At 61.1% G+C, this 27952-nt stretch overlaps 1 protein-coding gene across 12 annotated transcripts; it reads right to left on the minus strand.

The window, feature by feature from the left end:
• Positions 1-27906, minus strand: TPM2 (tropomyosin 2). 12 transcript variants are annotated; one of them, XM_067543520.1, is made up of 9 exons: positions 27699-27906; positions 26534-26659; positions 13351-13484; positions 8002-8119; positions 7532-7602; positions 5996-6071; positions 5730-5792; positions 4896-4965; positions 1-2172 (listed from the first exon to the last, which is right to left on the minus strand). In XM_067543520.1, the coding sequence occupies exons 1-9, from the start codon at positions 27810-27812 to the stop codon at positions 2093-2095; spliced, it is 852 nt and encodes a 283-aa protein (XP_067399621.1). In that variant the 5' UTR covers positions 27813-27906; the 3' UTR covers positions 1-2092. The 12 variants fall into 12 exon arrangements, with proteins under 12 accessions (XP_067399621.1, XP_067399620.1, XP_067399616.1 ...); XM_067543519.1 differs by lacking the exon at positions 5996-6071 and adding an exon at positions 6967-7042 and having other exon boundaries at positions 27699-27904; XM_067543515.1 differs by having other exon boundaries at positions 1-304; positions 27699-27897.
• Positions 27907-27952: the final 46 nt, after the last annotated feature.

The following is a 27952-nucleotide window of genomic DNA, read 5'->3' on the forward strand; positions in this document are numbered from 1 at the left end:
TCTTGTTAAACTTGCTTTAATAACTGGACATGAAGACAGACAGAGCCGATCTGGCTGTGCACAGACAAGATGGCCCTGGGCCAGGCTATGGGCCGCAGGGTTTCCCTTCTCATGGAAGTGTGGATTTGGCCATGACACAGTTCACTTGTGACCTCCAGAGGTGCCGAGAGGGTTCTGGTGCAAGGGCAGGCAGACAGACAGAGCCGGGCTCTGCGGCTGGCTCAGAGGTTGTTGAGCTCCAGCAGGGTCTGGTCTAGGACTTGGTGGATGCCAACGTTCTCCTCCTTGGCACTGGCCAGATTCTCTGTAAACACAAAGGACATCCAGACACGCATCCAGACAGACACACACGTCACACACACCCCCATACACAACTCAGACAGACAGAATGAGCCAGACAGGACCAAACCAGAGACACACAGGTCAGACACACAGGACCAAACCCCTCCTCCCCTCCCCACACAGACCTGCCCATACACAGGTCAGACAGACCAACCAAGCCAGACAGGACCAAAACCCCACCCACACCCACCCCGCCGGTCCTGCCCAGACCCAGACCCGCCCATACACAGGTCAGACACACAGGACCAAACCCCTCCTCCCCTCCCCACACAGACCTGCCCATACACAGGTCAGACAGACCAACCAAGCCAGACAGGACCAAACCAGACAGACAGACAGACAGACACAGCCGGTCCTGCCCAGACAGACAGACCCACACACAGACACAGACCTGCCCATACACAGGTCAGACAGACCAACCAAGCCAGACAGGACCAAAACCCCACCCACACCCACCCCGCCAGTCCTGCCCAGACCCAGACCTGCCCATACACAGGTCAGACAGACCAACCAAGCCAGACAGGACCAAACCTCCCCCCCACACACACACCCACCCACGGTCCTGCCCAGACCCAGACCTGCCCATACACAGGTCAGACAGGACCAGGGCCGGACATTTCAGTGTCGCTAGGGAACGTTTCCGCGTAGCAGCATCATGTATCCCAGCACCAAGCCAAGCCCCTGGCAGGGCGAGCACCACTAGCTGGGGGAGCCTAGGCCAGCCCACTGTCATGCCCACGGCTACCGCGCATGGTGCTGTCAGCTGGCACAGCCCCATTCCCACAGCCACATGGGGACCCGGCTGCCTTATGGCAGAGCCAGGGCCATCCGCAGGGAGCCCTGCACAGTCACTCTCCTGCCAGCCTGGGCCGAAGACAGACAGAAAGAGCTGCCTAGTACCGCCCAGTGCTCCGTAACTCAGCGGCGAGAGGAGATCCTTGGAGAGCAGGAGCAAGGCAGCAGCGCAGGAGGAGGCAGAGAGGACAGCACAGAGGGGAGAGAGACCAGCACGATGAACCTGCAGGAGCGGTTCTAGGTATCCTGGACAGACCCAGACAAGGAGTCCTGCCCTCAGCCGCTGCTTCTGCGCTGTCCCCGCCAGCCCTGCCTGCCACGCACCACGGACTCCCGCAGCTGGGAGACTGGGGCTGGGATTGGAGCAGCTGGGAGCTCCCCCTACCAGTGCCTCTGTCCTGCCGTCCAGCAGAGCCCTGGCTGGGACAAGCGTTTCCATGAGGGTGAGCTGCTCCCTAAAGCACCTGCTGGGAGAAGCTGGGGCTGGAGTAGCTGGGCTCCCGCCCTGCTCCTTGTAGTTCCTTGTGCTGGGAGAAGCTGGGGCTGCGAGAGCCGGTCAGAGATTTGCCTGCATTCGGAAGTTCCCGGTATGCAGCCAGGGGGAGGCTGGCCGTCCCCTTCCCTCGGGGAGCACTGCGCCCTGGGAGGGAGCAGGCAGGGCCTGGGCACACTGCACTCACTCCCCAGCCTGGCTCAGCAGCGTCCCAGCGGGGATGGGGGTCACAGCAGGATTTCCCAGCACATGGCAGGGGCTCCACCCTGGGCAAGGCCGGGGGTGGGGACTCCGGCTCCATGCGCCAAGTACCCAGCAGCAGGGAGAGGACAGAGACTCCCCATGGCCCGAGCCCGCTAGCAGGACTGCGGGCGGCAGGGAATGGGCGACTGAAGGGGCAGGGGTGGGGCTGAGACCCGTGAGAGGCTGCAGGACAGAAGCAGAGCAGGGGCTGAGGCGGGCTCAGTTGTTAAGTTCGTTAAGGATGACCCGCAGTTCGTTAGTGAGAATACGGTTTTTCTCCGCCTCCTGCTGGGAGCGCTCTACAGAAACCAGAGACATCAGTGGCAGCAGAGAGAGAGAGAGAGAGAGAGAGAGAGTTAGTGCAAAGAGACAGTCAAGTCAGCACAGACCCCATCGGTGTGACGCTGAGCGCCAGGGGCACCAGGGCCGTCCCACGGCCTGTCTGCCCAGCGCAGGACGGGGAAATGGCCAGGTCCCAGAGAAATGAGCTCGGGGCGACAGGCCCGAGGGGAGCAGGCTCTGGCCTGGCAGGGGGTGGTACAGCATGGAGGCCAGTCTAGAGTCCAGGGGGTAGGCGCTGCCGTAGGGGAGATCAGGATCAGAAATGGGCCTGAGCTCCGGCTGGAACCAGCTACTCTTTGAAGGGGAAAGCCAGCCGCTCTGCCACACGCAGCGGAGCAGCATGCCAGCAGCTGGGGCAGGGCTCTGACACGGAGTCGCGCTGGGGCAGTGTCAGGCAATGACAGAGCCGGGGTGGCGCTAACTCAGCTCAGGTTGGGACACGGAGTCCAACAGGAGCCCCAGGACCAGGAGGGCTCCAATGGAGCTAGTGGCGGAGCAGCGCCCACCCCTCAGCCAGCTGTGCACACAGGCAAGGGCCCCCTGCCCGGCCCGGCTGAGCACCGGCACCTGCTGGCTCTGTTCTGCCCAGGGGCTCGTACCAGGTGCCTGGGGACGTCTACGCATGTAGAGAACACACGGGGAGGAGGGGGAGCCTCCAGAGAGGGCCACGTGCAGGCATGAAGATGAGACACCACTAGAAAATGAGTGTGAAGGTGAAAAACCAAAGCAGCATGAAGAAAACAAAGGAGAAACCAAGGAGAGAAAATGCTTTATTGAGGCCAACTCATTGAACCAGGAGCGCAAAGAACGGAAGGCATGAGATGTGAGCGCACGCGTGCTGTGTGCGGGACAGAGAGCGCAGAGCAGGGACCGGTCAGCAGCAGGCTCCAAGCTCCCGCCCACCCGGGGACAGGCCCTTCTATGCGGAGGGTTTCCTTCCAGCCCACGGGAGCGACCCCTGCCTCTCCTCCCGCCCTAGCTTTGGAGAGGCTGCTTCCAGCTGGGGGACATGGCCCCCGTGGTGTCGGGGGGGAGGGGAGCCCAGGCAGCTCTGGTCAGAGGACACGGAGCCCACGCTGCCCTCCCATCCCAGAACTAGCTGCTGCCTGCTTGTTCCCAGCAGCTGCACTCAGCTCCTGCTTCTCAGGCCCGACAGGATCTTTGAGCCAGCTGCGCATGCTCCCCCTTGAGCTAGGGCACGCCTCCCTTCTCCTCCCACTGAGGCCTGGGGGTCCTGGCCCACTGCTACCATCCGCCCCAGGCTCGCTAGAACTTGGCAGCCTTTTGCCAGGAGAACAAGAGTGCCAAAGCCCATCCCCCACAGCACGGTGGGGCAGAAGGGAACCGGGCGGGGCGGCTGCAGAGACCCGTGCAGGTAGCACAGGGGAGCCCCGGCCGCAGCTCCTGCGCCGCAACAGGAGCTTGTGTCTATTCTTCCTTTAGAACCAACTGCTCTTAAGAAAACAGACACCCAAATCTGCAGCTGTCTCCTTCCCCCCACGCTCCCTGCCTGTGTCTAGGGGCAAGATCAGCCAGGCCAGCAGACAGAGGCCCAGGGTGCAGGGGGTGAGATGGGAGCATGCACCTTCCATCCTCAGGGGAGGACTCGGCTCCAGGAGGCTCACACCACTGTGTAACTAGACACCCAGGCAGATTAGGGTAGCTGGCCACATGCAGCCTGTGGGCCAGGCCTATGCACAGCCCCCTGCCGAGGGGTGTTCCCAGGCTGGTTATGGGCCGGTCTCTGCTCAGGGACCCTCCTCTCTGGGGCTTTTTGCTGCAGCTTTCACTGAGCAAACCACAGACACCCAGCCGCACTGGAGCATGGGGGGGGGGGGGGGAAAGAGGACACGAAGGGGAGGGATGGATGGACGGACGGACGGACAGTGGGGGATTGGGGCAGCCACAGAGACCATGGGGTAGACAGACAGGCAGGGGCAACTGAGGCCACACGCAGGGTGGGAGGGGGGCTGACAGTGAGTGGAGTGCCATGGTGCTGGGCGGCCGCTCGGGCGTGGGGCTCAGAGGGAGGTGATGTCGTTAAGTGCATTGTCCAGCTCCTCGCTGATTGCCTTATACTTCATCTTCTGAGCATACACTTCGTCTGCAGGCAGGAGGGGGTGCAGGGGCAGGGGCGGCACAGGGCAGAGTGCAGGGCGGGGGGAGGGAAGAAAGAGTGAGCGTGAGAGAGAGAGAGAGAGAGAGAGAGAGAGAGACAGACAGACCTCGCTGCCGCGGGAGGGTACCAGGCTGGGCTCACACAGGTGCATGGGCCGGAGACAGCCCCTGCCCAGATCTCATTGCTCCAGGGCTCACTTGGCCCCTTCTTCCCAGGGGACTTTCCCTGCCCAGCCACTCTTCATCCCCTGCCTGGCTATCGTGCTCCTGGCCAGTCCCTGCACTAGGATCCGTGGCCCACACCCATCACACAGGGACCCTGCCTCCCTCCCTTCATGCTTGGCTTCCCGCCCACAGCTCAGGGCACCAAAGGGGCAGCTCGCACCCATGCTCCTGGCCCTCCCTCATCTCCGCCCCGGCTGGAGTTCCTCCCCTCTCTGGATCCCAGCGCTCAGCCACAGCCCTAGGGCCTGGGCTGGGCAGACTCGAGGCCTGGCCCGGGCCATCCTAGGCTGGCTGTGCTCGGTGGGGAGAGAGAGCAAAGGGCAGGCAGGGTCGTTACCTTCTAAGTCATCAATGGTTTTCTCCAGCTTCGCCACGGATCGCTCTGCAAATTCTGCTCGGGTCTCGGCCTGGGGTCAGGAAAGGGGCGTTAGCCACGCTGCCGATTGTCTGAGGGGGACTAGGCCGGAGGGAGCATCTCCAAGGCCAGGACTCTCCACAGGCAAATCAGCAATATTACCCCACTGGCCCCACAGAGGGGACCCCTTAGTGGAGCTGGGCAATGGTGAGCAGCCGAACTCCCTGTTGGGCTTGGATGGCCTCTTTTGTTGTGGCTGAAGTTCCAGCAGATCCAGCCAGCCTGTCAGCTGCTCAGCAGCGATTCCAGCCCCGCAACGTGGGGCTCCCCCGGCCCAGGGCCCGGCTGGTGGAGCAGCAGCATTCAGAGTCACGTGTCTAGCCAAACCAGAGCCTGCATCTGCACAGCTAACGACAGCTCTGCGCCGGAAAGGACCGTATCTGCCCCTGCCTCCCCCACACCACCGGGGCGCTCACGGGCTGAGCGTGGCCCCTCTGGATGAGGGCTGCATCAGAACACGTGGCTGGGCAGGGGAAGCTCCTGTTTTGGGGCAGGGAGTAAGGGGAAGACAGCCATCTGCACAGGCAGGGATCGCGCCCAATGGGATGCTGGTTCTAGCCATTTTCAGGCCGCGGGGCAGTGGCCTCGGCGTGGGTCCAGGACTACCCCCAGGGCTTGTGCCCACCAGCCTGCACAGCCTCAGCACCAGGCCCACTCTGAAGGGCGGCAGCAAACCCGTGCACCTGGCGGGAATGGGGCAATAATGCCAGGGTTCCTGCCCTCCTCTCAGGATCCCTGCTTCTGAGCATCTCTCACCTCCTTCAGTTTGTCTGTTAGCACCTTGATCTCCTCTTCGTACTTGTCCTCCTTGGTGGAGTACTGTGGAGAAAGACACACCTGAGTCGCTGCACATTCCCTGTGGCACCCGCTGGGTCCCTCTCTCCTAGCTACAGGCTGGGGGGGCTCATTCCTGTATGCCCCAACCCTTGCCCAGCTCCCAGGGCATCTCCCTCTGTTCCGCTCACCCGCTCTGCTCCTCACCAGGCCCCTGGGGCAGGCTGCGGCACTCATGACACGCCTACCTTGTCGGCCTGGGCCTCCAGGGACTTCAAGTTGTTGGTGACAATTTTCAGCTCTTCCTCTAGGTCCCCACATTTACTATATCCCAGCAGGCGAGGGCGCAGGCGGGAGAGAGGGCAGCCGGAGGAGGAGAGAGGGGGGGAAGGAATGAAGGAAAGGAGAGAAAGAACAAGCTCAGGAGAAAAACAGCAATTCAGATGGAGAGGAAGCGACAGGCAGCTGGGCCTGTGGCCTGTGCCCGCTGGCTCCTTGCAGGCAGTCCCCAGCTCCACAGGGGAGCCCAGCTCCAGACACCAGGCTGTGCCCGGGGAGCGCGCCTGCTTGCTGAAGAGGAAGGGTTAGGGCGGCTCAACAGGTAACTGCATAACGAAGTCAGGACCAAACTCCGGTGCAGAGACGCCAGAGCAGCAGGGCCGCCCAGCCCGGTTTGCCTCGGCCAGCCGAGCGCCGCCGGGACTCCGGTGCAGCCAGGCTCCTAGCTGAGCAGCTCGCAGCACAGGAGGGAGTTCCTCCCACGAGCAGCACCGTGGAAAGTCACTGGGACACGGACTCCTGGAGCGCCAAGAGAGATGCAGCAGACAGGGAAGAGGTGGAAGAGGTCTCACCGGCCACCGGGAGCTGCCTTGTGCCTGCAGTGCTACCCTGGTGTCTTGGGCCACGGCCAACACTCAGCTCACCCTGCGGCACAAGGAGCGGCCCTGTGACGCAGACAGCCAGGGAGAGGTGTGAGGCAAACAGGCAGCAGACAAGCACCAAGGGACGTCCAGCTCCCTCCAACACCAGCCCCTCGACGCACCGGGCCGGCCCCACAGCCACAGGCCCAGGCCCAAAGCAGCTGCAAGGTTGCAAGGGAAGGGCAGGGCTAAGATCCGTCTCACAGGAACAATGGAAAGGCAGACAGGATGCCCAGAGGGCTGGAGAGGCAGAGAGGTAGAGAGAGGAAGCCGTGAGTCTCCCGTTCCCTGCCCAGTACCTCTTCCTCTGAGGCCATCAGGGATTTGAGGGTCTGGTCCATGGTGCGCAGCTCCTCTTCCAACTGTCTCACTCGGCTGGGGGGAGGAAAGGGGGGCATGCCGGGGGGAGCATTCAGCCATGGGAAACCGAGCAGAGAACAAGATCAACCCTTCACACTCCCGGCACCCCCACCGCCCCCAGCCAGGCCTGGCAGGGACAGAGAACGGGCTCCCACTCAGCCCTGACCAGAGACAGAAAGCAAAGGGTCTCCCTAGGACCAGGCCACCTGCCCCTCAGCTGTGGAGGAAGCTCCCCGTGTGGGCGGGCTGGAGTCTGGGCTTCTCTCGGGCCGGTATCGTCCCCTGCGGGAGCACCTCGGGAAGGGACTTGCCCGGCCACGTAGCAGCTCCCAGCGCCGTGCCCTATGCAGCTCGCACCCCCAGGGTGGAACTGGAGTGGCTCCCCGGGGGCCAGATCCCAAGGCAGCCTCATCGGAGGGGGAGGAAGCAGCAGAACGCAGGGGCCTGAGAAACCACATCCCCGGGCCCTCCCCCGGCTGCCTGGGGGGCAGCGACGGCACTCACCTTTCCGCGACCTCGGCCCTCTCCTCTGAGCGCTCCAGCTCCCCCTCAATGATCACCAGCTTGCGGGCAACCTGTCAGGCCGGCAGAGAGAAGGTCAGCACGGCGGCAGCAGCGGAGCAGAGCTTGGCAGCAGCCCCATGCCATGGGGTTGGCCGCAGATGGAGGCCCCAGAGGCGGGGGCAGCGGGAGCCCCCCAGTGTGGAGGTGGCGGCAGGCAGGACTAGCAGTGAGGTGGATGGTGGCTCCCTAGTGCAATGGTGCTGGGAGGCGGAGGACATGGTGCGTGGGCTGGGGGGGGCAGCAGGAACCACTATCCCCTGCTCCATTCTCCCTGGACCACTCCTCTGAAGGGAGGAGCTGCCATCACCATGTTCTCCAGCATCATGGAAGGGTCGGGCACCCCCGGCCAATGACAGTTTTGTGGCGCATCTGGGTCAGACAGAGCCCCGGGGGGGCTGGGCTGGACTCACCTCCTCGTATTTGCGGTCAGCCTCCTCCGCTATGTGCTTGGCCTCTTTCAGCTGCATCTCCTGCAGCTCCATCTTCTCCTCATCCTTCATGGCCCGGTTTTCAATGACTTTCATGCCCCTGAGGAAAATCCAGACCCCCGGGTTACTGCCATGTCTAGGCTGCCCCAGGCCTGCCGCCGCGTCTCCCTCTCCTTTTGCAGTGAATGAAACCACTCCCGCACTCCAGCCCGTCCACCTGGCTTGGGCACGACACTCACATTGTCATCCCAGCACCGATGCGAACACGTCCCCCCCGTTCGATCACCCTCCCCAGGCAGGTGCTCCTAGCACAAAGCTAACGGCCCCTTGCTCAGCGCTCATGCTCAGCACTAGTTCCGCACCATCCTGCCGCCAGCGCCACACAGCCAGTGCGAGAGCGAAGCTCCGCGTGGGCTGGGCTCCTGCAGGACAGTGCAGCCGACAACGGCAGCACTGCACACGCGAGAGCTGAAACAGAGCAGCCTCGCTGCGGAAAACCTCCCCGTGGAGGTCAGGCCAATTCACGAACCCTGGAAACCCTCCTCTCTCGCCCCGCCACAGTGATATCCCCGCCCCGACTTCCCGGCCACCCACACACGGGCCCCCAGGGCTACAGAACTGCAGCAAAGACTCAAACCAGCAAACGGCCTGGGAGCTAGTGGAGAGACGTCTGGGTACGTCTAGGCAGCCAGCGGGAGCCCTCTGCAGCCAGCCTCTGAGCCAGGTCGACACACGCGGGCTCCTGCTGCACCTGGCTCTGAAGCCGGCCCCTCCCTAGGCCTCAGCCCGAGCCCCAACGCCGACACAGCCAGTTTGGCACGGGATTGTGAGCCCAAGTCTGTTGACCTGGCCCAGAAGCTCGCTGCTGTGGGCTATGCATGGAGAGGGCAGGCCACCGCAGCCTGTATCATTATCACACCCATTGGCAGGCGCAGGGAGTTGGAGACCCAGCCCAAGAGACAAACGCAAGGATCGCCGGGCCCAGCCCCTCACCAGGAGGAAGGGATGAAGATTCCTAGTGAGCTGGAGGTGAAATACAGCATTTGACAGCAGACACTAGTGGGTCATCCAAGCCTAACGAGGAGTCAAACAGGACCTCCAGGCTTCGCAGGACTCTGGCAAGCGCTGGCTCTGCATCTTCAATGGAAGGGGAGACAAAGGCTTTCCAACAGCATCACTTTGGTCTTGTCCAGGTTCTCCAGCTGAAAGCCAGCTGCTCTCCATCCAAGAGCTGGTCTCTGCAAGTACTGCGTGTGACATCGGAGTCGTGGCGGTGGCTGCAGCAGTGGTGAATGAGACAGATCATCGAGTTGTTGGCAAGCGAGCCCCTGCTGTCTCCCTCTCCCCCTCAGGGGTGTAACACTGATGGATCCTGTGGGTGACAGCCTTCGGAGTGACCCATCACCACTCACCCAGGGCTGCCGGAGAGGAACGACTGCCCACTGCAGTGCTGGGCCTTCCACCGCCAGGTCGTACCACAGAGTCAGCAGCACCTTGTGGTCTGCTGCGCCAACGGCTGCAGAGTGGGCCGGCAGCATGACCATGGAGATCTTACCTGGGTCCACGGCCCCGAGATGGTCACCGTTCAGTGCCACTAGCCTGGTCTCTGGGCTGTGCCCTACTCTAACCAGAATCCAGCGCTTCCACGCTCATCGCTGATGTCACACGTTGCAGTTTGGTGACCACTGCTGTCCTGATTATCTTGCCCAGGAATGGGAGGCTGGAGAGGTCTTCAGGGTTGACTGGTGGTGTCTTGAGGACAGGGCAGACTATTGGGCTTTCCAGGAGACTGCCCTGCACTGCACTAGCACTATGTTAGCACATCTAACCATCCCTGGCCCTCCACGCTGGCTTCACACACAACCGAGAGCCACGCTCAAGGACTTAGGCCTTATTTACAAGGTGCTCAATGGCCTGGGCTCAGCATATCTAAGAGAGCCTAAAACGTCAGGGTGAAACCATGGTCAACAACGCCACTCCTCAGGCACAACCGGACTCTCTCTCTCTCTCTCCCCCCGCCCCCCGAGCAAAGCTCCTCTGTGCGTGAGGCAGAGCTTTCTTGGGGCCAGCTGAGGCTGCGGAACGAACTCCCATCACAAACCTCGCCCCCTTCCAGTCCAAGGGAGCATGCTTCTCCAACAAGCCTGCACTGACAAACCCACGGAGAAGTGGGGACATTACAAAAAACTAACCACAACGATAACCCTACCCCGGCGCGCACAGCCCCCCGGCGCGCACAGCCCCCCGGCGCGCACAGGGAGGGGACGGGGGAGAAAAAGGGCCACTTGTGCCCGAAGTTAGCCACACCGCTTCATGCGCGCTGGAAGGGTGCAGGTATCCCGCTCTCACCACTGTAGTAAGAGTCTGAATAGACTGGACGGTTTCAGGACGGAGGAGTCCTGCCTGAGACAAGACGTATCACCCAGAGCTGGACTGTTCCGTACTCTGGTGAAGGCCTTAGTCCATTTTCAGCGATGGCCCATGGGCTGGATCTATATTCAGAACTCGACACCCTCCTCCATGAACGGTGGAGCTCACTCAGGGCTCAGCAGGAAGTGGCACAGAGCATGGGGGAGACTCATGCTGCTCTGTTTGCTCGGTGGGAACGTGCGCCCCTTGGGACCTGTGCTATTTCTGTCTTCTGGGGCCCTCCCTTCCGCTGCCATGTTTTGCCACTTCTGTCCCTTTTACTACCTTTGTCTCTCTCTCTGCATCACCTCCCTTCTGCCCCCTCCTGAGGGCTAAAGGTTCAGCAAGTGAATAGTTAATTAGGACACTGCAGAAGTGTGATCATTAAGCTATAGCTGACACCTTGTTCCCAGGATGGGAGGTAGCTGACCCCTCCCACAGCTATCCTCTTCGGCACTGTATCAGCGACACTCAGGTCTGAAACCTTAGCGTTGGTACAACCTGAACCTGCTCTGTGCGCCACGCGAGCGGCCAAGCAGGAGAGAAGGGGCCTGAGGGACCCACTGCACAGCAGTAACCACGGCACTTTCAATAGTCAGACTCGCTGCTCCTGGCACCCTGCAGCACAGCTGGCCTAGTGACAGAGGATGTGGGAAAACCTGAAGAACTCAATGCTTTTTTTGTCTGTCTGTCTTCGGCTTCACAGACAAGGTCAGCTCCCAGACGACTGCACTGGGCAGCGCAGAATGGGGAGGAGGTGAGCATCCCTCGGTGCTGAAGGAACAGGTTCAGGACTATTTAGAAAGACTGGACATGCACAAGTCCATGGGGCCGGATGCAATGCACCCGAGGGTGCTGAGGGAGTTGGTGATGTGATTTCAGAGCCATTGGCCATTATCTTTGAAAGCCCGGACAATTGGAAAAAGGCAAATCTAGCGCCCATCTTCAAGACAGGGAAGGAGGAGGATCCAAGGAACTACAGACCAGTCAGCCTCACCTCAGTCCCCAGAAAAATCATGGAGTAGGTCCTCAAGGAATCCATTTTAAAGCACTTGGAGGAGAGGAAGGTGATCAGGAACAGTCAGCATGGATTCACCAAGGGCAAGAGAAGAGTGAGGGGGGATTTGATAGCGGCCTTTAACTACCTGAAAGGGGGTTCTAGGGAGGATGGGGCTAGGCTGTTCTCGGTGGTGGCAGATGACAGAACCAACGGTCTCAAGTTGAGGTTGGACATTAGGAAAAAGTTTTTTACTAGGATGAAGCACTGGAATGGGACCTAGGGAGGTTGTGGAATCTCCATCCTTAGAGGTTTTTAAGTGGACAAAGCCCTGGTTGGGATGATATAGCAGAGGTTAGTCCTGCTTTGAGGACTAGATGACCTCCTGAGGTCCCTTCCAACTCTAATATTCTATGATTCTATGATTCTATGATTCTAAGTCATGTCTGACCAACCTGATTGCTTTCTATGAAGAGGTGACTGGCTCTGTGGACGTGGGTAAAGAGGTGGACATGATATACCTTGACTTTAGCAAAGCTTTTGATACGGTCTCCCACAGTATTCTTGCCAGCAAGTTAAAGAAGTATGGATTGGATGAATGGACCATAAAATGGATAGAGAGCTGGCTAGATCATTGGGCTCAACAGGTAGTGATCAACGGCTCGACATCTAGTTGGCAGCTGCTATCAAGTGGAGTGCCCCAGGGGTCAGTCCTGGGGCCAGTTTTGTTCAACATATTCATTAATGATCTGGAGGATGGGGTAGATTGCACCCTCAGCAAGTCTGCAAATGTCACTAAGCTAGGAGGAGTGGTAGATACCCTGGATGGTAGAGATAGGATGTAGAGTGACCTAGACAAACTGGAGGATTGGGCCAAAAGAAATCTGATGAGGTTCAACAAGGACAAGTGCAGAGTCCTCCACTTAGGATGGAAGAATCCCATGCACAGCTACAGACTGGGGACCGACGAGCTAGGCAGCAGTTCTGCAGAAAAGGACCTGGGGGTAACAGTGGATAAAAAGCTGGATACGAGTCAGCAGTGTGCCCTGGTTGTCAAGAAGGCTAATAGCATATTGGGCTGCATTAGTAGGAGCATTGCCAGCAAATCACGGGAAGTGATCATTCCCCTCTATTCAGCATTGGTGAGGCTGCATTTGGAGTATTGTGTCCAGTTTTGGGCCCCCCACTGCAAAAAGGATGTGGAGAAGTTGGAGAGATCCAGCGGAGGGCAACAAAAATGATGAGGGGGCTGGAGCACAGGACTTATGAGGAGAGGCTGAGGGAACTGGGCTTGTTTAGTCTGCAGAAGCGAAGAATGAGGGGGGATTTGACAGCAGCCTTTAACTACCTGAAAGGGGGTTACAGGGAGGATGGAGCTAGGCTGTTCTCAGTGGTGGCAGATGACAGAACTAGGAGCAATGGTCTCACGTTGCAGTGGGGGAGGTCTAGGTTGGATATTAGGGATATTTTTCCCTAGGAGGGCGGTGAAGCACTGGAATGGGTTCCCTAGGGAGGGGGTGGACTCTCCATCCTTAGAGGTTTTTAAGGCCTGGCTTGACAAAGCCCTGGCTGGGATGATTTAGTTGGGGTTGGCCCTGCTTTGAGCAGGGGGCTGGACTAGATACCTCCTGGGGTCACTTCCAACCCTCATCTTCTATGATTCTATGGCCTCTGGCAGGCTGCTGGGTGGTGGAATCTGCAGCCTGATCTCCTGGCCTAAACCACCCCCGCCTCTCCCTGTCGTTGGACGTAGCATGAGGCTCAGCTGCCCGTTGCTTTTGCAAGCACTGGGGTGGCCTGTGACACCAGGAGGACCCCAGTTCCATGGGATGGGGCTTTGAGCGATCCCACCATATCCAGGCCAACCCACCCAGCTGCCAGACCACATCCCCCTCCACACACCTCCCTTCCCAGCAGACACACACCTCTCGCTCTCATCAGCCGCTTTCTCCGCCTCCTCCAGCTTCTGCAGCGCGGTGGCCAGGCGCTCCTGGGCTCGGTCCAGCTCCTCTTCCACCAGCTGAATACGGCGGTTCAGGGAGGCCACATCGGACTCAGCCTGCGGGAGAAGCACCAGCAGGGTCACCCCACAGCTGGAAAAGGGCCAAGAGCCGCCGAACAGGGGCTGAGCCCCTCAGCCTCACGGCTCTGCACAGAGCCCACGGGAACTGCTGTCTGGAAACGGCCAGGGCCCATCCAGCCCAGCATCCTGCCTCTGCCAGTGGCCAGCAGCAGACGCTTCAAGGGCAGGTGCAAGATGCCTGCAGCAGGCAGACGTGGGATAATCTGCTCCACATCGAGTCTCCTGCTCTCTAATGCTTGGAGATCGGCTCGAGCCCTGAAGCCTGAGGTTGAATATCCTGGCCAGAATTTACGCGAGCAGTAACTAGGATGGCTCTGGATACTCTGTTCTACAGACAGAGCCAACCCTTCCTTGAGTCTGGCTTCATCTGGACCCGAATGTCTTGTGGCGGGAGTTTCACAGGACAATTGTGCCCCGGGTAACGCAGCTTTTCCTTTTCTTACTTTTCAATTTGCCACCTTTACATTTCTTTCACTGTGCCTGGGCTCCTGCGTTCTGGGTGGGCAGATCCCCATCTACATTCTCTAGACCATTGTCCAGTGTCCTGCAGTTCTCCGCAGAGTCCAGCAGACACACCCACGGAGCCTGCATACACACTCTCCCTGAGCCGGAGCCCAGTCCGTTCTGGCTGACAATCCCCACCGGCCCGCTAAACCTGCTAGCCCGAGGTGGCCTTGGCTGAGGCCATGGCGAAGGAAGTGGTGCTTTTCCCCGGCAGGGCCCTGTGCGGGTTTGCAGCGTGGTGAGTAAAGGAGCAGGAATGCCCTGCACAGATTCACTCCCAAAAAGGAGATGGGAACAACGTGTGGATTTCCTGTTTACTGAAGCCCAGTGAGGCTGGCCATGTGGGATCCCTTCCCTCTCCCCGGCTCCCAACGCCAGCCGGCCGGGGAGGGAGGAGGCAGCACTGGCCAGGCTGGGGGGCCTGGAAGCTGCCCTCTACACCCCAGACGCTCACTGCCCCCTCTGGCTGGAGACTGGCTGGGCTCCATAACAGGAAAAGGGAGCCCCACGCCTGCTCAGGCTGGCATTCTCCCAGTTCGGGGGAGCAGAGCTGGGCCAGGCCTGAACCCTCCCTGATTTACAGCCGGCCCAGCAGCCGCAGGGGAGAAATCCAGTGCAGGAGAAGGGAGGAAGCGCCTCCTTCCACGGGACTGGCCCACGGCCAAGACCAGGCTAAAAGGAGCCCAAAGGGCCAGAAACCAGCATGTTCCCAGGCCCCAAGCACCCAACTCCTCCCCCCCCTCGCCCAGGCTCTCTGGGAAGGGGGACAGGACAGCCAGGGCAGAGGAGACTGGGAAAGAGAAGGAGGGAACCACCAAGAGCAGGGGCAGAGTGGAGGAGGGTCGGAGGGAGGCCAGAGAGCTCTTGGCAGGGGAGGGGGGAGTGCAGGCACACTCATGATGCAGATGCCAGAGCCGGGGACTGGAAGACAGACTCCCAGCCCTCCGTTAGCTCCCCACACCCACAGCCCCCCGTTAGCTCCCAGGCTCCCCCGACCTCCATTAGCTCCCCACACTCCCCCCCAGCCCCATGCTGGCCTCCCTCCATCCCACACCAGCCCCCCAGCGTCCAGCCCTCTTTTCTTTCCATCTGGTAATATTTGTCCTGCGCCTGCTCACAGCCACCTGAGCTCAGCCCCCGAAATGCCTCCAGCGGGCGCAGCCACCCTCAAGGGCTGAGCTTTCTACATGGGGGGGCAGAGGAGTGGGCTCAGTGCCGAGTCCAGGCCGAGAAGGGCGAGCAGGGCCCAGGCTGCTCAGCCCCTCTCCGGTCCAGGCACAGGTCCCACAGATGCTGCCACCCCCGGCACTGCCAAGCCATGGAGCCCCCGCCCAGGGAGGCTGGGATCTGTGTGGGGAAGGCAGAGGCACCTGGCCCCAGAGAGCAGAGCACACAGAACAGGATCAGACATTGCCTCGTGCCATCACGCCCCTTCCTGCGTCCCTTTCCCTTGCCTCCCAGGTCTGCAGGAGTCCCTCCCCCTCCCCCCAACCAGGGATGGACAAAGGACAAACCCCTCCAGGAAAAGTCAGACCCAGACAGCCCCGGCCCGACCCATCCCCAGTGACCCACAGCCAGCCCCAAACCCCTGTCCTTCACTGTGCTGGGTGCTCCCAGGGAAGGGCAGGGGCTGGGGAGATGGCCCAGAAGCACACTGGGAGCCCCCGATACGTGGTGGGGGCTGCTCTCCAACCAGGGTCCTGGCTGGGCTCATTGTCCCCAGCCTGTGTGGCATGACATGGAGACAGTCTCTGCTTGCACCAGGCACAGTGAGATGGGGCTCCAGGGCAGCCCGAGCGGGAGGCGCTAGCCAGGGTGCAGGACCCCAAGGGCCTTCAATCATTTACTCGGCCTATGTTGCTTACAGGGTCTCAGGGGGAGAGGGGCAGAGCCCCCTTCTCCTGGCTGGGGCCTCCTTCCCCTTCCAGCCATGCTGAGCTTCCCGGAGAGGCCAGGGTTTCCCTGCAACAATCACCAGAGCAGAAGCAGCCAGGAACTGGGCTGGGCTTAACACAGGCTAGGAGGGAGGAACCCATCCCCTGCCCCTCGCGGGGCCGGGCTCAGCCTTGGGCGCTGCCCTTCCATGCAACCGGCCCAGGTCCCGTCCCTCCTGGAGTCAGGGCAGGAACTGGAAGCCACCAGGGCAACTGCCCTGTGCATGAAGCCTTTCCGCTGGGACTCAGCCGTGCTGGAGTGACCTGACCTCGCTACGCTCTCATGGAGATCAGGTTACTGGGCAGGGCGGCCCGGCTTCCCCTGCAGCCAATTAGCACCAACAGTGAGCAGGACTGGGGCTGTGGGAACAACAGGAAAGGAGCCTGCAGGGCTGGGAGGGTGGGCCCAGAGGCTGGCTGGCAGGCAGGACACCCCCTTTCCCCCCACACCCTTACCCAGGAAACTCCTGGCAGAGTCTGCTCCACCCAGCCTCAGGGCTGTGCTCCAATCAGGGACAGGAGCAGAGGGAAAGTCACTCTCTGGCCAGCTAGTGCCGCCCAAGCCAAACAAAACCTCTAGTACAGCCGCACCCACCCAGGGAATGCGCTCACCTTAAACTGTGTGCAAAAGGGTACGCCAGAGCCCATGTCAGCAGAGCCCTGCCCAGTCACAGCACAGCTGCAAGGCCCAGAGAAGTGTCCTCCCTGGGGCAGGGGTTCTGCCTGGGACACACGTCTACAGATTTTCTCCTCTCCTCCTCATGCTAGCTATGGCAGACGCAGCTTTCCTGAAGGCAGCCTCTGTGGTACACCTGAAGCAGGTCAGACTCCTGACTAGGCAGACTTCCTCTGGGAACAGGAGCTCCCCATGTGACGAAGGCGAAGGCCATCCTTGCATGTATAAGCAAGGGATAGCAAGGCGTAGGGAGGTGGCATTAGTGAGACCGTTCCAGGATACCGGGTCCGGGTCCAGTGCCACACTTGGCTGACAGACTGGAAAGGGCTCAGATGATCTGAGGTCTGGAAAACCAGCCTGAGAGCGAGAGACTAAAGCAGCTCAATCTGGACTAGATCCTGGTCTACAACTCCCGACGTGCGGGAGCGGCTCTGGTAGCGGGGGCTCTCTAATGTAGCAGACAATGGCAGAACCAGATCCAGCGGCTAGGCGCTGAAACGAGACAAGCTCAGACTAGAAGGAAGATGCAGTTTTTAAACAGGGGGGTTAATTATCTAGGTGGGTTTCCTATCCCACATCCACACCTCCAGAACCGCGGACTGGAGGCAGGATCCACTGGCTCAGGTTCTCTGGCCTGTGTTATGAAGGGGGTAAAACTAGATGCTCATAACGGTCCCTTTGGGTCATCACACCTGTGACTCTAGAAGCTCCATCCTCGCAGGCAGCCCCCCACTCCTCTGCAGAGGGGTACCATGAAAAGCATTCAAGGAGCCCGTCACTGCGGATCTGGGGGGACATTACAAAGCTAAGGTACGACAGCCCCCGCAATGAAGCAGCTTCTCTGCAGCACCCAGAACCCTGCCCTGAGAGGGCAGGAAACCAAGTCCACAGGGTTAAGGAGAGGGCACTCCGGGGCCTGCAGGCAGCAGAGGCCTGGACAGATCCGCGACACAGCCAGGCTTGACCTCCAAAGTATTTCCAATGGGCAAGAACCCCAGAGGCAAGGACCCTACCCTGAGAACTCACCCACAGCCCTCCTGCACGTCCCACCCTGGGGACAGGGGGGCTGAGCTTTCTCCTGAACACAGGTGACTTGGAGGCAGGTCGAGGGAGGGGGTCTCTGAGATCACTGGGTCTGGGCCAGCTAGTACTCCATCCATTTGGATCCTCAGGGAGCTTTCTGAGCAGAACCACTGCCAAGCTCCTTCCACCCGCATGGTCTCTGCGGCGCCGCATGGTGCTGGGCCGAAGGCTGCTGGGAGAGCCACGAGCACCAGCGGGGCCAAGATCTACCCATTGCCCGGAAGGGACAGAGCCGGTCATCAAGGCTGATGCCATTCCCAGGAATGAGGCCTAATTGATCCGGGTCTAGCCCAGAGTCCTGGATGGGATCCCATGCTGCTGGAGCTGGCCCACTACCCCCCGACTCCGGTCCGGGACCCGACATTTACACTAGTATCCCGGGACAGCTTCTCAGGCACGAGCCAGACCCTGACAGGCTTCCAGAGCTGCCTCCAGCTCACGCCTCTCGGGCGGCTCAGCGCTGCCCACTGCCTGTCCCTAGCCCCCCAGAGTGAGGAGCCAGCTCCCAGGGCCTCTCGAATCTCAGCCTGAGTGACTGGCTGTGACTCCATCATGGAGGACGGCAGGACTGGTCCCTGGCGTGTGATGCGGCTCCCAAGGGGCTGTCCTGAACCCCGGGAGCCCTGCTCAGGGGGAGGCAGTGGGCACCGAGACCCGGTGCAGTCAGCGTGGGTGACTCAGGGCTGCACAGGCATTGCAGTGCAGTAGGAGAAGGCAGCTCCCTTAGCCTCCACCGCTCGCTCCGTGTCATTGCCAAGTCCCCCATCACCCACTCCCGCCAGCAATGCTCCTGGCCCATCCCCTCACCTCCTCTGCTCCAGGGAGAGGGGAAGCCACAGGGAGCTCGAGGGAGGCAGGGATGGAGACCACAGCACTGCAGCTGTGCATCTTTCCCGGCCTGAGAGCTCTGAACACAGGGGGTGGCCATCCCTGCAGGGCGATGGCAGCAGAAGATGCTCCCTCCACAGCAGACCCCGCTGCACCGCCAGGCCTCTGGCCAGACCCAGAGCACGGCCCATTCTAGACTCAGGGCTCTGCCACTGAAGGGGGTGAGCCCGGGGCTGACACAAGGGCCGCCAGGCCCAGACAGTGATCAGAGCTGCCGGCATGGGCGCCCATGGACGCCAGCTGGGGTAGGCTTGAAACGGACACCCCGGTGACGGGGACCCCAGGAGCACTGAGGGTGCAAAAGGGGCTTCATGGCTGCCGTGGGGCACCTTTCCCTCGGAAGAAGTCGGGAGAACGTGGATGTGGGCGCCTGGCCACCCTTCTTTTCCGCTGCTCTGCCCCCCCGGTGCTGCCAAGGGAGGAGGGGAAAACCTCCATCCCTGCCTCAGACTCTCAGGGGCGCTGAAACCCAGACACTGCGCTGGAGCCAGCACGGAGCAGGCGTGAGCCCGCTTTGCAGCAGTGTGCAGCCGACTGGGCCCAGCACGCAGCCAGGGACCCCGGCAAACACTGCACGCTCGGGGGCAGGGCCGGGCTCCCCGCCCAGAGCTGAGGGCAGGGGCAGGAGATGCCGGGGCCATGCTAGGGGGGCAGGCAGGAGTGCGAGCGCCAGGAGAGGCTCCCTGGGGAGGGCACCAGGAGAGCCCAGCCAGGCTGGGGTGGGGCTGGTGGGGCCAGGCGGGCCCCGGGCGGCTCTGGCAGACACCGGGCGGGGCCGGGAGGCCAAATGCAGGCTGGAGCCGGCCCCGGGCAGCCGGGCCGGGCCGGGCTGGGGCTGGGGCCGAGGCTGCGGCGCCTTACCCGCTCCCTGGCCTGCCTCTCGGCATCCACCTCCCTCTGCAGCTGCTCGGCGCGCTCCTCCGCCTCGTCGGCCACCTGCTGCAGGCTCTGGATCTTCTTCTTCACCGCGTCGATGGAGCCGCCCCCAGCCATCGCCGCGCACCGGGGAGCGAGGGGGCCACGGGCCTCCCACCTGGCCGGGCCGCGGGCCGCGCTCGGACGCGCTGCGGGCAGGGCCGGGCTCGGGTGCAGCGCGCTGGTTCCGCCCCTCGCCCGCTTGTGCTACAGCCGGAGCTCGCCAGCCGGGCTCGGCCCTTTGTGGGACGCTCGCTCCTCTCCGGCAGGAAGAGCTCAGGATGCGAACTCCCCCCTCCCGCCTTCATCCCCTTTCCTGCTCCTCCTCCCCGGGAAGCGGGGTGTCACTCACAGCCGGCACCCTGCCCTGCCCGCCTCGCCTCTTAAAGAGCCACCGCCGGGCGCGCCAGCCGCTCCGCCCGCCCTATCGCCGCTGCGGGGCTCCCCCCCCCAAGGGAACCAGCCCCCCACGCCCAGGAGCGCTGCGGGGGGCGCCGGGTGTCCCGGGAACGGGGCTGGAGCAGCCCGGCCTGCGGGGCCCCGAGAGCAGGGCTCCGGCTCCGGCTCGGCTCCGGCAGGGGTTTGCTCCGCCGCGCTCAGGGCCGGGGCTGAGCAGAACCGAGCCCCCGCCGCCCTGTTTGCATTTGCCCGGCTGCCGCGGAGGCGCGGAGCCAGAGAGGCTGGACCGAGGAAGCGGGCGGGGAGATTCTCTCCCGGCCGCAGCGGGTCCCTGCGCGCAGCAGGCGCTCGGGGCTGGAGGAAGGGGACCCGGGAAGTGGCCAGGACAACGTGGATTTCCTCGGGTCGGGTGTGTGAGAGCCGTGGGAGGGGGGCTGGAATGGAGGCCCGGGCTCAGAACAGGGCAGCAGCACATCAAGGGAGCTCCTGGCAGAAGCAGCCCCCATCTCCCCCCCCCGCCCCCCCTCTCCAGGCCCCAGCACGCCATCCTTCTGAAAGGTCTTCTCCAGCTCAGCCACAGGCGAGGCGGGGCAGATCTCTGGCCTGCATGCTCAGGGTGTGCCGCGGGCCTCCCCACCCAACCCGGGCTCTGACCCAACATGAGAGGGGCTGCCCAGAGAGAGCTTCCCATGGGTTGCCTGGGCCCTATCCCAGCCTTGCCCCAGAGCCTCTGCAAATCCCATGAGGCTGTAGCGCCATGGGTCTCTCCCAGACACCTGGCGTTCCTGCTGGGGAGCTGTGCACCCTTACACGGCGCGGGCAGGCTGGAGTGAGGCAGTCCGGCAGCAGGGCTGCTGGAGGGGAAGGGAAGGGAAGGGGCTGGGAGGGTGCCCCAGATTCCAGCACTACTTCAGTACCTCTGCACTGCGCAACCACTATGGTAGAAGCCAGCTACAGCCAGGGCATGCGACAGCCTGCCGCACTCAGTGAAACCTGGAGCACAGCTGAGCCCTCAGAGTCAGCAGCTAGATAAGACCTAAGCATCTGCCTGTGCTCAGACCACATCTACATGGGACACCGTCCCTAAACCCCAGGGTCCTGACAGCCCCCATCCCATTACCTGGGCTCTACAAACCCTTTGGACAGACGGGATGATTTCATGCCTGCAACCTGGGGCTCTGTTCTGACCAGGAGACAAGAATTGCACACACAACCCCACTGTGCTCAGACACGCTTGCTATCATTCATCCCTGCTTGTCTTGCAGCGTAACCCTGGGGTCTGGGGATGTGCTCTGGGACATGGTCTGCTCCACTGGAGAGAGAATTACACTCAATCCCTCCGTAATGAGCAGTGACAGACGGCAGGCAGCTAGTACGGCCGCACTTCATGCCTGCATTTAAAGAGCACAGCCAGCATAGGAGTTCCTGGCACTCCTCAACAGCTGAGCCCAGCTGACTCCAAGACAGCACTGAGGGAACCCATCTGGGCCTACATCTTCACTGCTAGGAAGAAGTCTGGTTATACCGCAGGGGAACCACTGCACATGAGCTGTCCCACTGGGATAACCGGCTGAGGGCTGCAATACATCCCCAGCCTGCGGCTGACTCGTCTAACCCCCTGGTAAACTACAGTGTCCTGGCTCCACTCCGGTTTAACAGTGGGTAGCTCACTCGCACACTAGTCCCCCACGGTGAAAGCACACCACTCCTCAGCAGTGAAGGCAAAGCCTGAGGCAGCCGGAGCAGAGCCTGGCTGCGGGGAAGCACTTTCACATCACCAACAGGACAGGGCAGGACCTGGCTGTCAGGAGAGGCACCCGCATCCACAGTGGGGCAGGTTCAGGGGCCAAAGAGACTCTGGTCTTTGAGCAGCTGCTGCTGCTGTGGCCTCTGCTGACTGAGCTCTCCAGCTAGCCACACCCAAGGATGCCAGCCAGCTCCCTCCCACCAGCTCAGGGAATCACCAAATATGAGCAAAGCCTCTGCTAGGAGGTGGGTAGGGGCGGACCCTGAGTGTCAGCCTCACATGGAGCTTTCAGGATCACACAGCCCCAGCCGGCCGGAATCCAAGCAGCCATCATCACAGCATCTCTGCACTCTCGCTGCATGCCCCGGGCTCAGAGACGCACCAGCCCTGCAATAGTACAGCTCCTAGCACAGCCCACCTCCGAGCGCCCCGACCAGCTCCTGCCCCAGTGACCTGGATGTGGAAGAGACTGACGTAGCTGGGTGCCCCCACACAGCCAGTTCCACTTCAGGTTATTGGGCTCGACTCCTCAGTGTGATTTGCACAGCAGGCAGGAACAATTCCCCCCACTGCAAGAGTCGCTGGGGGAGGTTCTTCTCCAGCCCATGCCAGGCAGGAAGGAGGCCAGCTTTCAAAATCCATGAATCAGTGCTCCTGCCCTGCCCCACAGCACCTCCTGCGGGGGAAGGCAGGCCCTGGGGAAGCCAGACGCTCCCCTGCACAAGCCCGGCTCCTGCACTGAGCGGGGAAGCGCCAGGCAGTTGGGATTGTTAGGGACTGTGAATCCCTGAGCCTGCCACACTTGGATTTATGCTGGAAGCTGACACCCCTTGGCGAGGTGCGCGGGAAGGGCTCACATTAACGCCCATTAGCACAGACCCATGTTACATTAGCATGTCGCATCCCATCTGCCGGCAAGCCAGCACGCCTGTCTCGCCCTGGCTCTGGGCGGGGGGCCTGATCCTGCTGTTCCCAGAGGAGCACTAGAGGCTTTGTTCTTTTAATGTATTTGTGATATTTCCACAGAGCGCAGCAGCCTCTCTGGCTATGAGGGCCCAGGGAGCTGGGAGGAGCTCTGCTCTGGTCAAGCACTGTGCACTCCCAAGCACTTGACCTGCTAGACTCACAGGAGTGGCGCATCTACCCGTCTCTGGAGGAGCTGGCTCTGCAGGCTCAAGGGAGGAGCTGTTCTAGATTCTCAGCCTGGAGGTTTATTCTGCTCCTTCCCCAGGTGCCCTCCGGCTACTGCTGCATCTGCCCCACCAGATCCTAGCATTGTCCTGCCCTGTAATTCACTTATTGGCACTAGGCAATGCAGAGAGATCCACCAGCCACGAAACAGGGTCCTCCCCTGGAATGGGGCTCCCCACAACGGGCCCCTCCCGGGTAGCCATGCCCAGCTGCCCCAGAAGTGGAACAGAGCTCCTCTCCTCAGGGGGGTCTTAGAGAGAGATCCTGTTCAGGCAGGTTTGGTCCCTACACCTCATTTTCCAGGGTTCAGGCCAGTCTGAGTGTTAAACTCCCAGCCCCTCCCTGGGACACAGGCCCCATCGCATGAGTCCATCTGCAGCACCCGTCACCACAGGGCCTCTCGTTTTCATCTCACGCCCAGGACATTTTTCCCAACATTACTTCCTATTTTTCCTGTTCTGAATGGGAGTGACCCCATTCCTCCTGGTCTCTCCCCTGGGTCCCCAAGCCATTCCCCTCCCTCCCGAGGGCTCACACCTCTCAGCTACTTGGAGAGAGGTCACAGGGCTCCCCCTTCCCCTTCGGTTTGTTCAGCCCCCTTGATCCTTCCTGAGCTCCCTCCACTTTGTCTGCACGTCTCTAGCAAGGGGATGCGCAGCACTGAGCACAATATTCCCAGAGTGCTGATCTCTGAGCCACGGCAAGAGGGACCAGCCCCTTCCTCTAGGAGCACACAACCCAAGACTGCACCGCACATCACACTGCAAACTCCTCTCCACTGGTGCTGCTCATCACCCCAGGGCTCTGAAATCGCCCGTCCCATCCCCTGGCCATCGCCACCCACCTGCAGCCCACTTCTGCGCTTGGGAACTCCCTGCCATCTGCTCTCAGCGCTCGTCCACACAGCGGGGTAACCTACACACAGATTTGCACCACTGCAGTTAAACCAGTGCAATCCCTTTGGTGGACACTTAGCGAAACACCAAACCTCAGGCAGGAAGGCTCGGGGCCCTGGGCCAGAGTCTCAGGCGTGCGGGGTTCGTGCGACGGTGCTGAAAGCAGCAGCATAGATATTCTCGCTCAGCCTGGCTCTCAGAGCCAAAGCTCTAGCCATAGTGGGAACGTCTACACCACTATTCTTAGTGCCATAGCGTGAGCCCCGTGAGGCCGAGGCTGTAGACCCAAGCTCTGAGACGCGCTGTCGTTGGGTAAGTGTAGACTTACTTCTAAACCCGCACTTAATCCACTCCAGCTAAACTGGAACAAGCTTGGTGTGAACCGGAGTGTCTGTCCACACATTGCTCCACCGCTTTAGCTAAATCAGCACCCAGGAGAGCACAAGGCCTCGGGGCAGACCCATGTCCCAGAAGCTGCTGCCAGGAGAAGAGATGATTAATAGACTCAGAGAGTTTAAGGCACGAAAGGCCCACTGCGACCAGCCTGCCCTCTGTCTAACACAGGCCAGACAGCCACCCGGAATTAATGCCTCTGAGCGACAGATCGGCACCCTACCTTGGTGTTAACTCACCAGTGATGCAGAAGCCGCCACCCCCCCAGGTTGGGTGTTCCAATGGTTAACGACGCTCCCTGCTAACAATCTGCGCCTTATTGCCAGTCCGACTTGGTCCAGTTTCAGGCTCCAGCCACTAGGCTGCCTTAGACCTTTGGCTGCTCGAGACGGACGAGCCCATTATCCAACATTTGTCATGGACTGGGGTCAAGTCACGCCACGACTTTCTCTTTAAGCTAAACAGATCAAGCTCCTGGAGTCTGTCACGGGAAGGCAGATTTTCCTGTCCTTTCATCCTGCCCTGCCTGCTCGAGGAGCTGCAACAGGTCTGGGGGAGCCTCTGCCAGGGGCCACCGAGAGTGAAATCAATGACAAAACCCCCACTGACTTCAATGGGCCCAGGATTTCACCCCAGGACTCCCCCGGGATGCCGCATCAGGATAAAGGGAGGCAGAGGCCAAGAGGAGCTTCTCCTCTCCTCAAGGCCTGGCTGCAGATTTCTCCCCGGTTACCTGGGCGCTGATGCAGGGTTACACTCACGCTCCAAACGGAGCAGATGCTAGGCGTGGAGAACAGAGCGTCCCAGAGCAGCCAGAGAATGGGGAGGAGGTAACAGCCGCACTCCACGCTGCCTTTACGGCTGATGCGCTCTCTGGGAACAGGGTCACCAGGCCGCCATCCTGCATCCCTTCCAGAGAACTAGCACCACTGCCTCGCCTGTAAGGAATCAGCCAGCTGGTGCTGGTGTGATGACAGGTGGGGTGCAGGGCACTTGTGCTCTGAGACGGTAAGCGTTGGGGCAGGGAGGGTGAGTGTCTCCATGTTTATGCAGAGCCCAGCACGGTGGCTTTGGGCTCTTCTGGACTATAAATAAGTTTGTGGGAGGGGAGGGTCCTTCTGCCAGAACCCAACCAGGGCTTTTAGCTACCACAGCCTTGTCCTTGTTCGGACTCCCTGTCCTTGGAGGCTGCCTCGGAGATTTGACACATCTCCCCCATTTAGCTCCACACACCAGCTGGCACTGAATTTTTGCTCTTGATCCTAAAAAGCTTGGCCCTTCCCCTGCTGGCTGTGTTCCAGATGGCTCCTTTTAGCTTCTCCTCTGGTTGTCAGGGTTGGTTTTCATCAAAGAAGGGCTGGCTATGAAAAGGAGGATTTATTTATAGGGTGTCAAATACCCTGGGTGGCACAGCGGGTCGTTACACCCCTTCCACTCCTTGGAGCAGCTGGGGGGCTGCACACAGCTGTTCCTCACTTTGCCTTGGACTGACACAAGTTGATTTCAACCTCTTCCAGGTAGAATCTACCTTCTCATGAGAGGCGAAAAGAAAAGCGCTCCAGGCCTCGTCTTTCCGAGGGGACTGGGATGCAACATTCAGCCCCCAGTGCTCATGGAGGAAAAGGATTTCCCCAAGCACAGCCACAAGTGTCCTTCCTTCCTTCCAGCCAGCCAGCCATGCTCCTGCCTGCCATCCCTGCCTCCCTGGGCTCTTTCGGACATATGGACACGTGCCACGCCTGCTCCCTGCTCTCCGTGGCTTTCCCAGAACAGTCTAACAAGTGCTCTGGAATTTTTCTTGCTGTCTGACAACTTTATGGGAGGCCAGTGAGCTGGGTCTGTGCCCAGCAGAGACCAACGGCCCATTTAAAGATACCTTCGATATCAGCTGTTGCAATGGGAGCTCAGGCTGTTGGAGAGATGGGCCCAGGCCGTTCAAACAGCAGAGCTGCTCTGGGGCCCAGGGAGCTCCAGGTGTATCTGGTGTTGTCGGCAATGCACTCCATCCAAGAGCAAACTCCAAGCAGCTCCCCATCATTCCCCATCAGCCTGCACTTCCTGTGCCCCCCCAGACTGTGCCCTTACCGCGCCCCTCTCCCATCAGACTGCACCCCATCCCCCAGGCAGACTGCACCTGCCCTCCCCACCTGCTCCCCCCCGTCACACTGCACCCCCCACTCCCGGGGTCAGCACAGGAGGGGCCCCTCTTGTACATTTTCTAGTGCTTAGGCCAGTTCAGTGTAAGTGTCCCACGTGATGGGATTTCGGCTGCTTTCCCCAGGAGATGGTTCCCAATGGGGCTCCCATTCTTTGACACCCCCGTGACAGGGCCCCTCCTCTCCTGCAGGAGATGCTTCCCCGGGCTTATGGGAAGAGGGGCTGGTGGTGGTCATACGTACGTCTGCTGCCTTCTTCTCCGCCTGCTCCAGCTTTTCCTGTGCCTCTTTGACAGACTCGGAGTACTTATCCACCTCATCCTCCGTTCCCTTCAGCTTCTTCTGCAGGGCCTGCTGCTCCTCCTCCAGCTGGGAAGGGGAATCAGAGCAGAGGGATTAGGGGGAGCCCTGGACAGAAGTTCAGCAGGTCACTTGCCAAGACCTGGGCAGCATGCTAGGTAACAGGAAAGGGGGCAGTGGGAAACCGAACCCCCGAGACTGGGGGGAGGGGGAGCAGTCCCAGAGGGACTGGCCCAGAGACAGCTCATTTCTTGGAAACGGAGGCCAGTGGGATAAGTACAAATGCTGGGCAGATTCCACAGAGACAGTGGGGCCCAGGAATGTCTCCTTGGGCTTCCACGGACCAGGGGAGGTGGGATCCCAGAGCAACTTCTCCCTGCTCCTGGGCACAGATTGGGGGAGTGATGTTCTCTCCCCCCACAATTCTGGGGAATCAGCTGTGTGGAGGGGGAGATTCCCAAACTCAGCCCCAGGTTCTGGCTCCATCCCAAGGGCCCAAGCTTCTGAGGCAGGAAGTGTCTGAGGGGGAGTGGGAAAGACGGTCCCTACCCCCAATGCCTGTGTGTGCAGGGGGGCCCCAGGATGCCTGTCTGCAATGGTCCCCCCACAAGTCTATCTCCAGGAAGGAAGCAGCATGGTACCTGGTCAGGGGATGGAGTTGGGGGTCCCTGAGTTGGTCCCCAACTGTGTGCAGTGACCCCCACTGGGTCTGTCACCTATTAATAGGAGCAGTGGGGTGGGTCCCCCAGAAAGGGGAGGATACGACCAGTCCCCAGCTGCTGGTAGCAACACCCTGCTTGTTCTACCATTGGATGGGATATTGGGGTGGGTTCCAGGGAGCCAATGGGGGAGTCTCTGGGGCTGGGGTGCCAGTCTCCCAACTTACGTTGATCCTCTGCTTGGTCCATGGTGGGGGGCACTGTGGAAGGGGTGGGGATTTGGGGGATGGGGACCATCAGGGTCCCGGGAGAGGCTGTCTGGGTGCTATGGTGGCTTGGGGAGGTGCTGGGAAGGGGGCTGCCCGGGACTCGGGGGCTGGGCGGGTGCTGGGTGGGGTGGGGGCGCTGGGCGAGCCGCCTGGGCGCGGGGGGGCCGGACCAGTCCCCACCTGCTTGCAGCGATCCTCCGCCTGTTTCTTGTCCGCCTCCGCCTGCTCGGCGCGGTCGATCGCGTTCTCCTTGTCCAGCTTCAGCATCTGCATCTTCTTCTTGATGGCGTCCATGGCTGCGGCGCGGGGCGGAGACCGGCTGGCGGGGCTGAGCGGGACCGAGCGGGGCTGAGCGGGACCGAGCGGGCTCTGGGGCCCCGGCGCCGCCGCCGCTGCCTAAAAGCCGGGGAGGGGACGGGAGGAGCCACGGGCCC

The sequence above is a fragment of the Emydura macquarii genome, unplaced genomic scaffold (genome assembly GCF_026122565.2).
Source record: "Emydura macquarii macquarii isolate MOO-44397 ecotype Brisbane River unplaced genomic scaffold, CSIRO-AGI_Emac_v2 contig_915, whole genome shotgun sequence".
Lineage (NCBI taxonomy): Eukaryota > Metazoa > Chordata > Testudines > Chelidae > Emydura > Emydura macquarii.

Coding starts and splice junctions, on each gene's coding strand:
- TPM2 (XM_067543515.1), bottom strand. CDS start 27,812: ATGGACGCCATCAAGAAGAAGATGCAGATGCTGAAGCTGGACAAGGAG. Junction 13,485..26,533: donor CGGAGAAGAAGGCAGCAGAC/GTACGTATGACC, acceptor CTTCTCCCGCAG/GCTGAGTCCGATGTGGCCTC. Junction 305..4,895: donor AACCATTGATGACTTAGAAG/GTAACGACCCTG, acceptor TTGTGTTTACAG/AGAATCTGGCCAGTGCCAAG.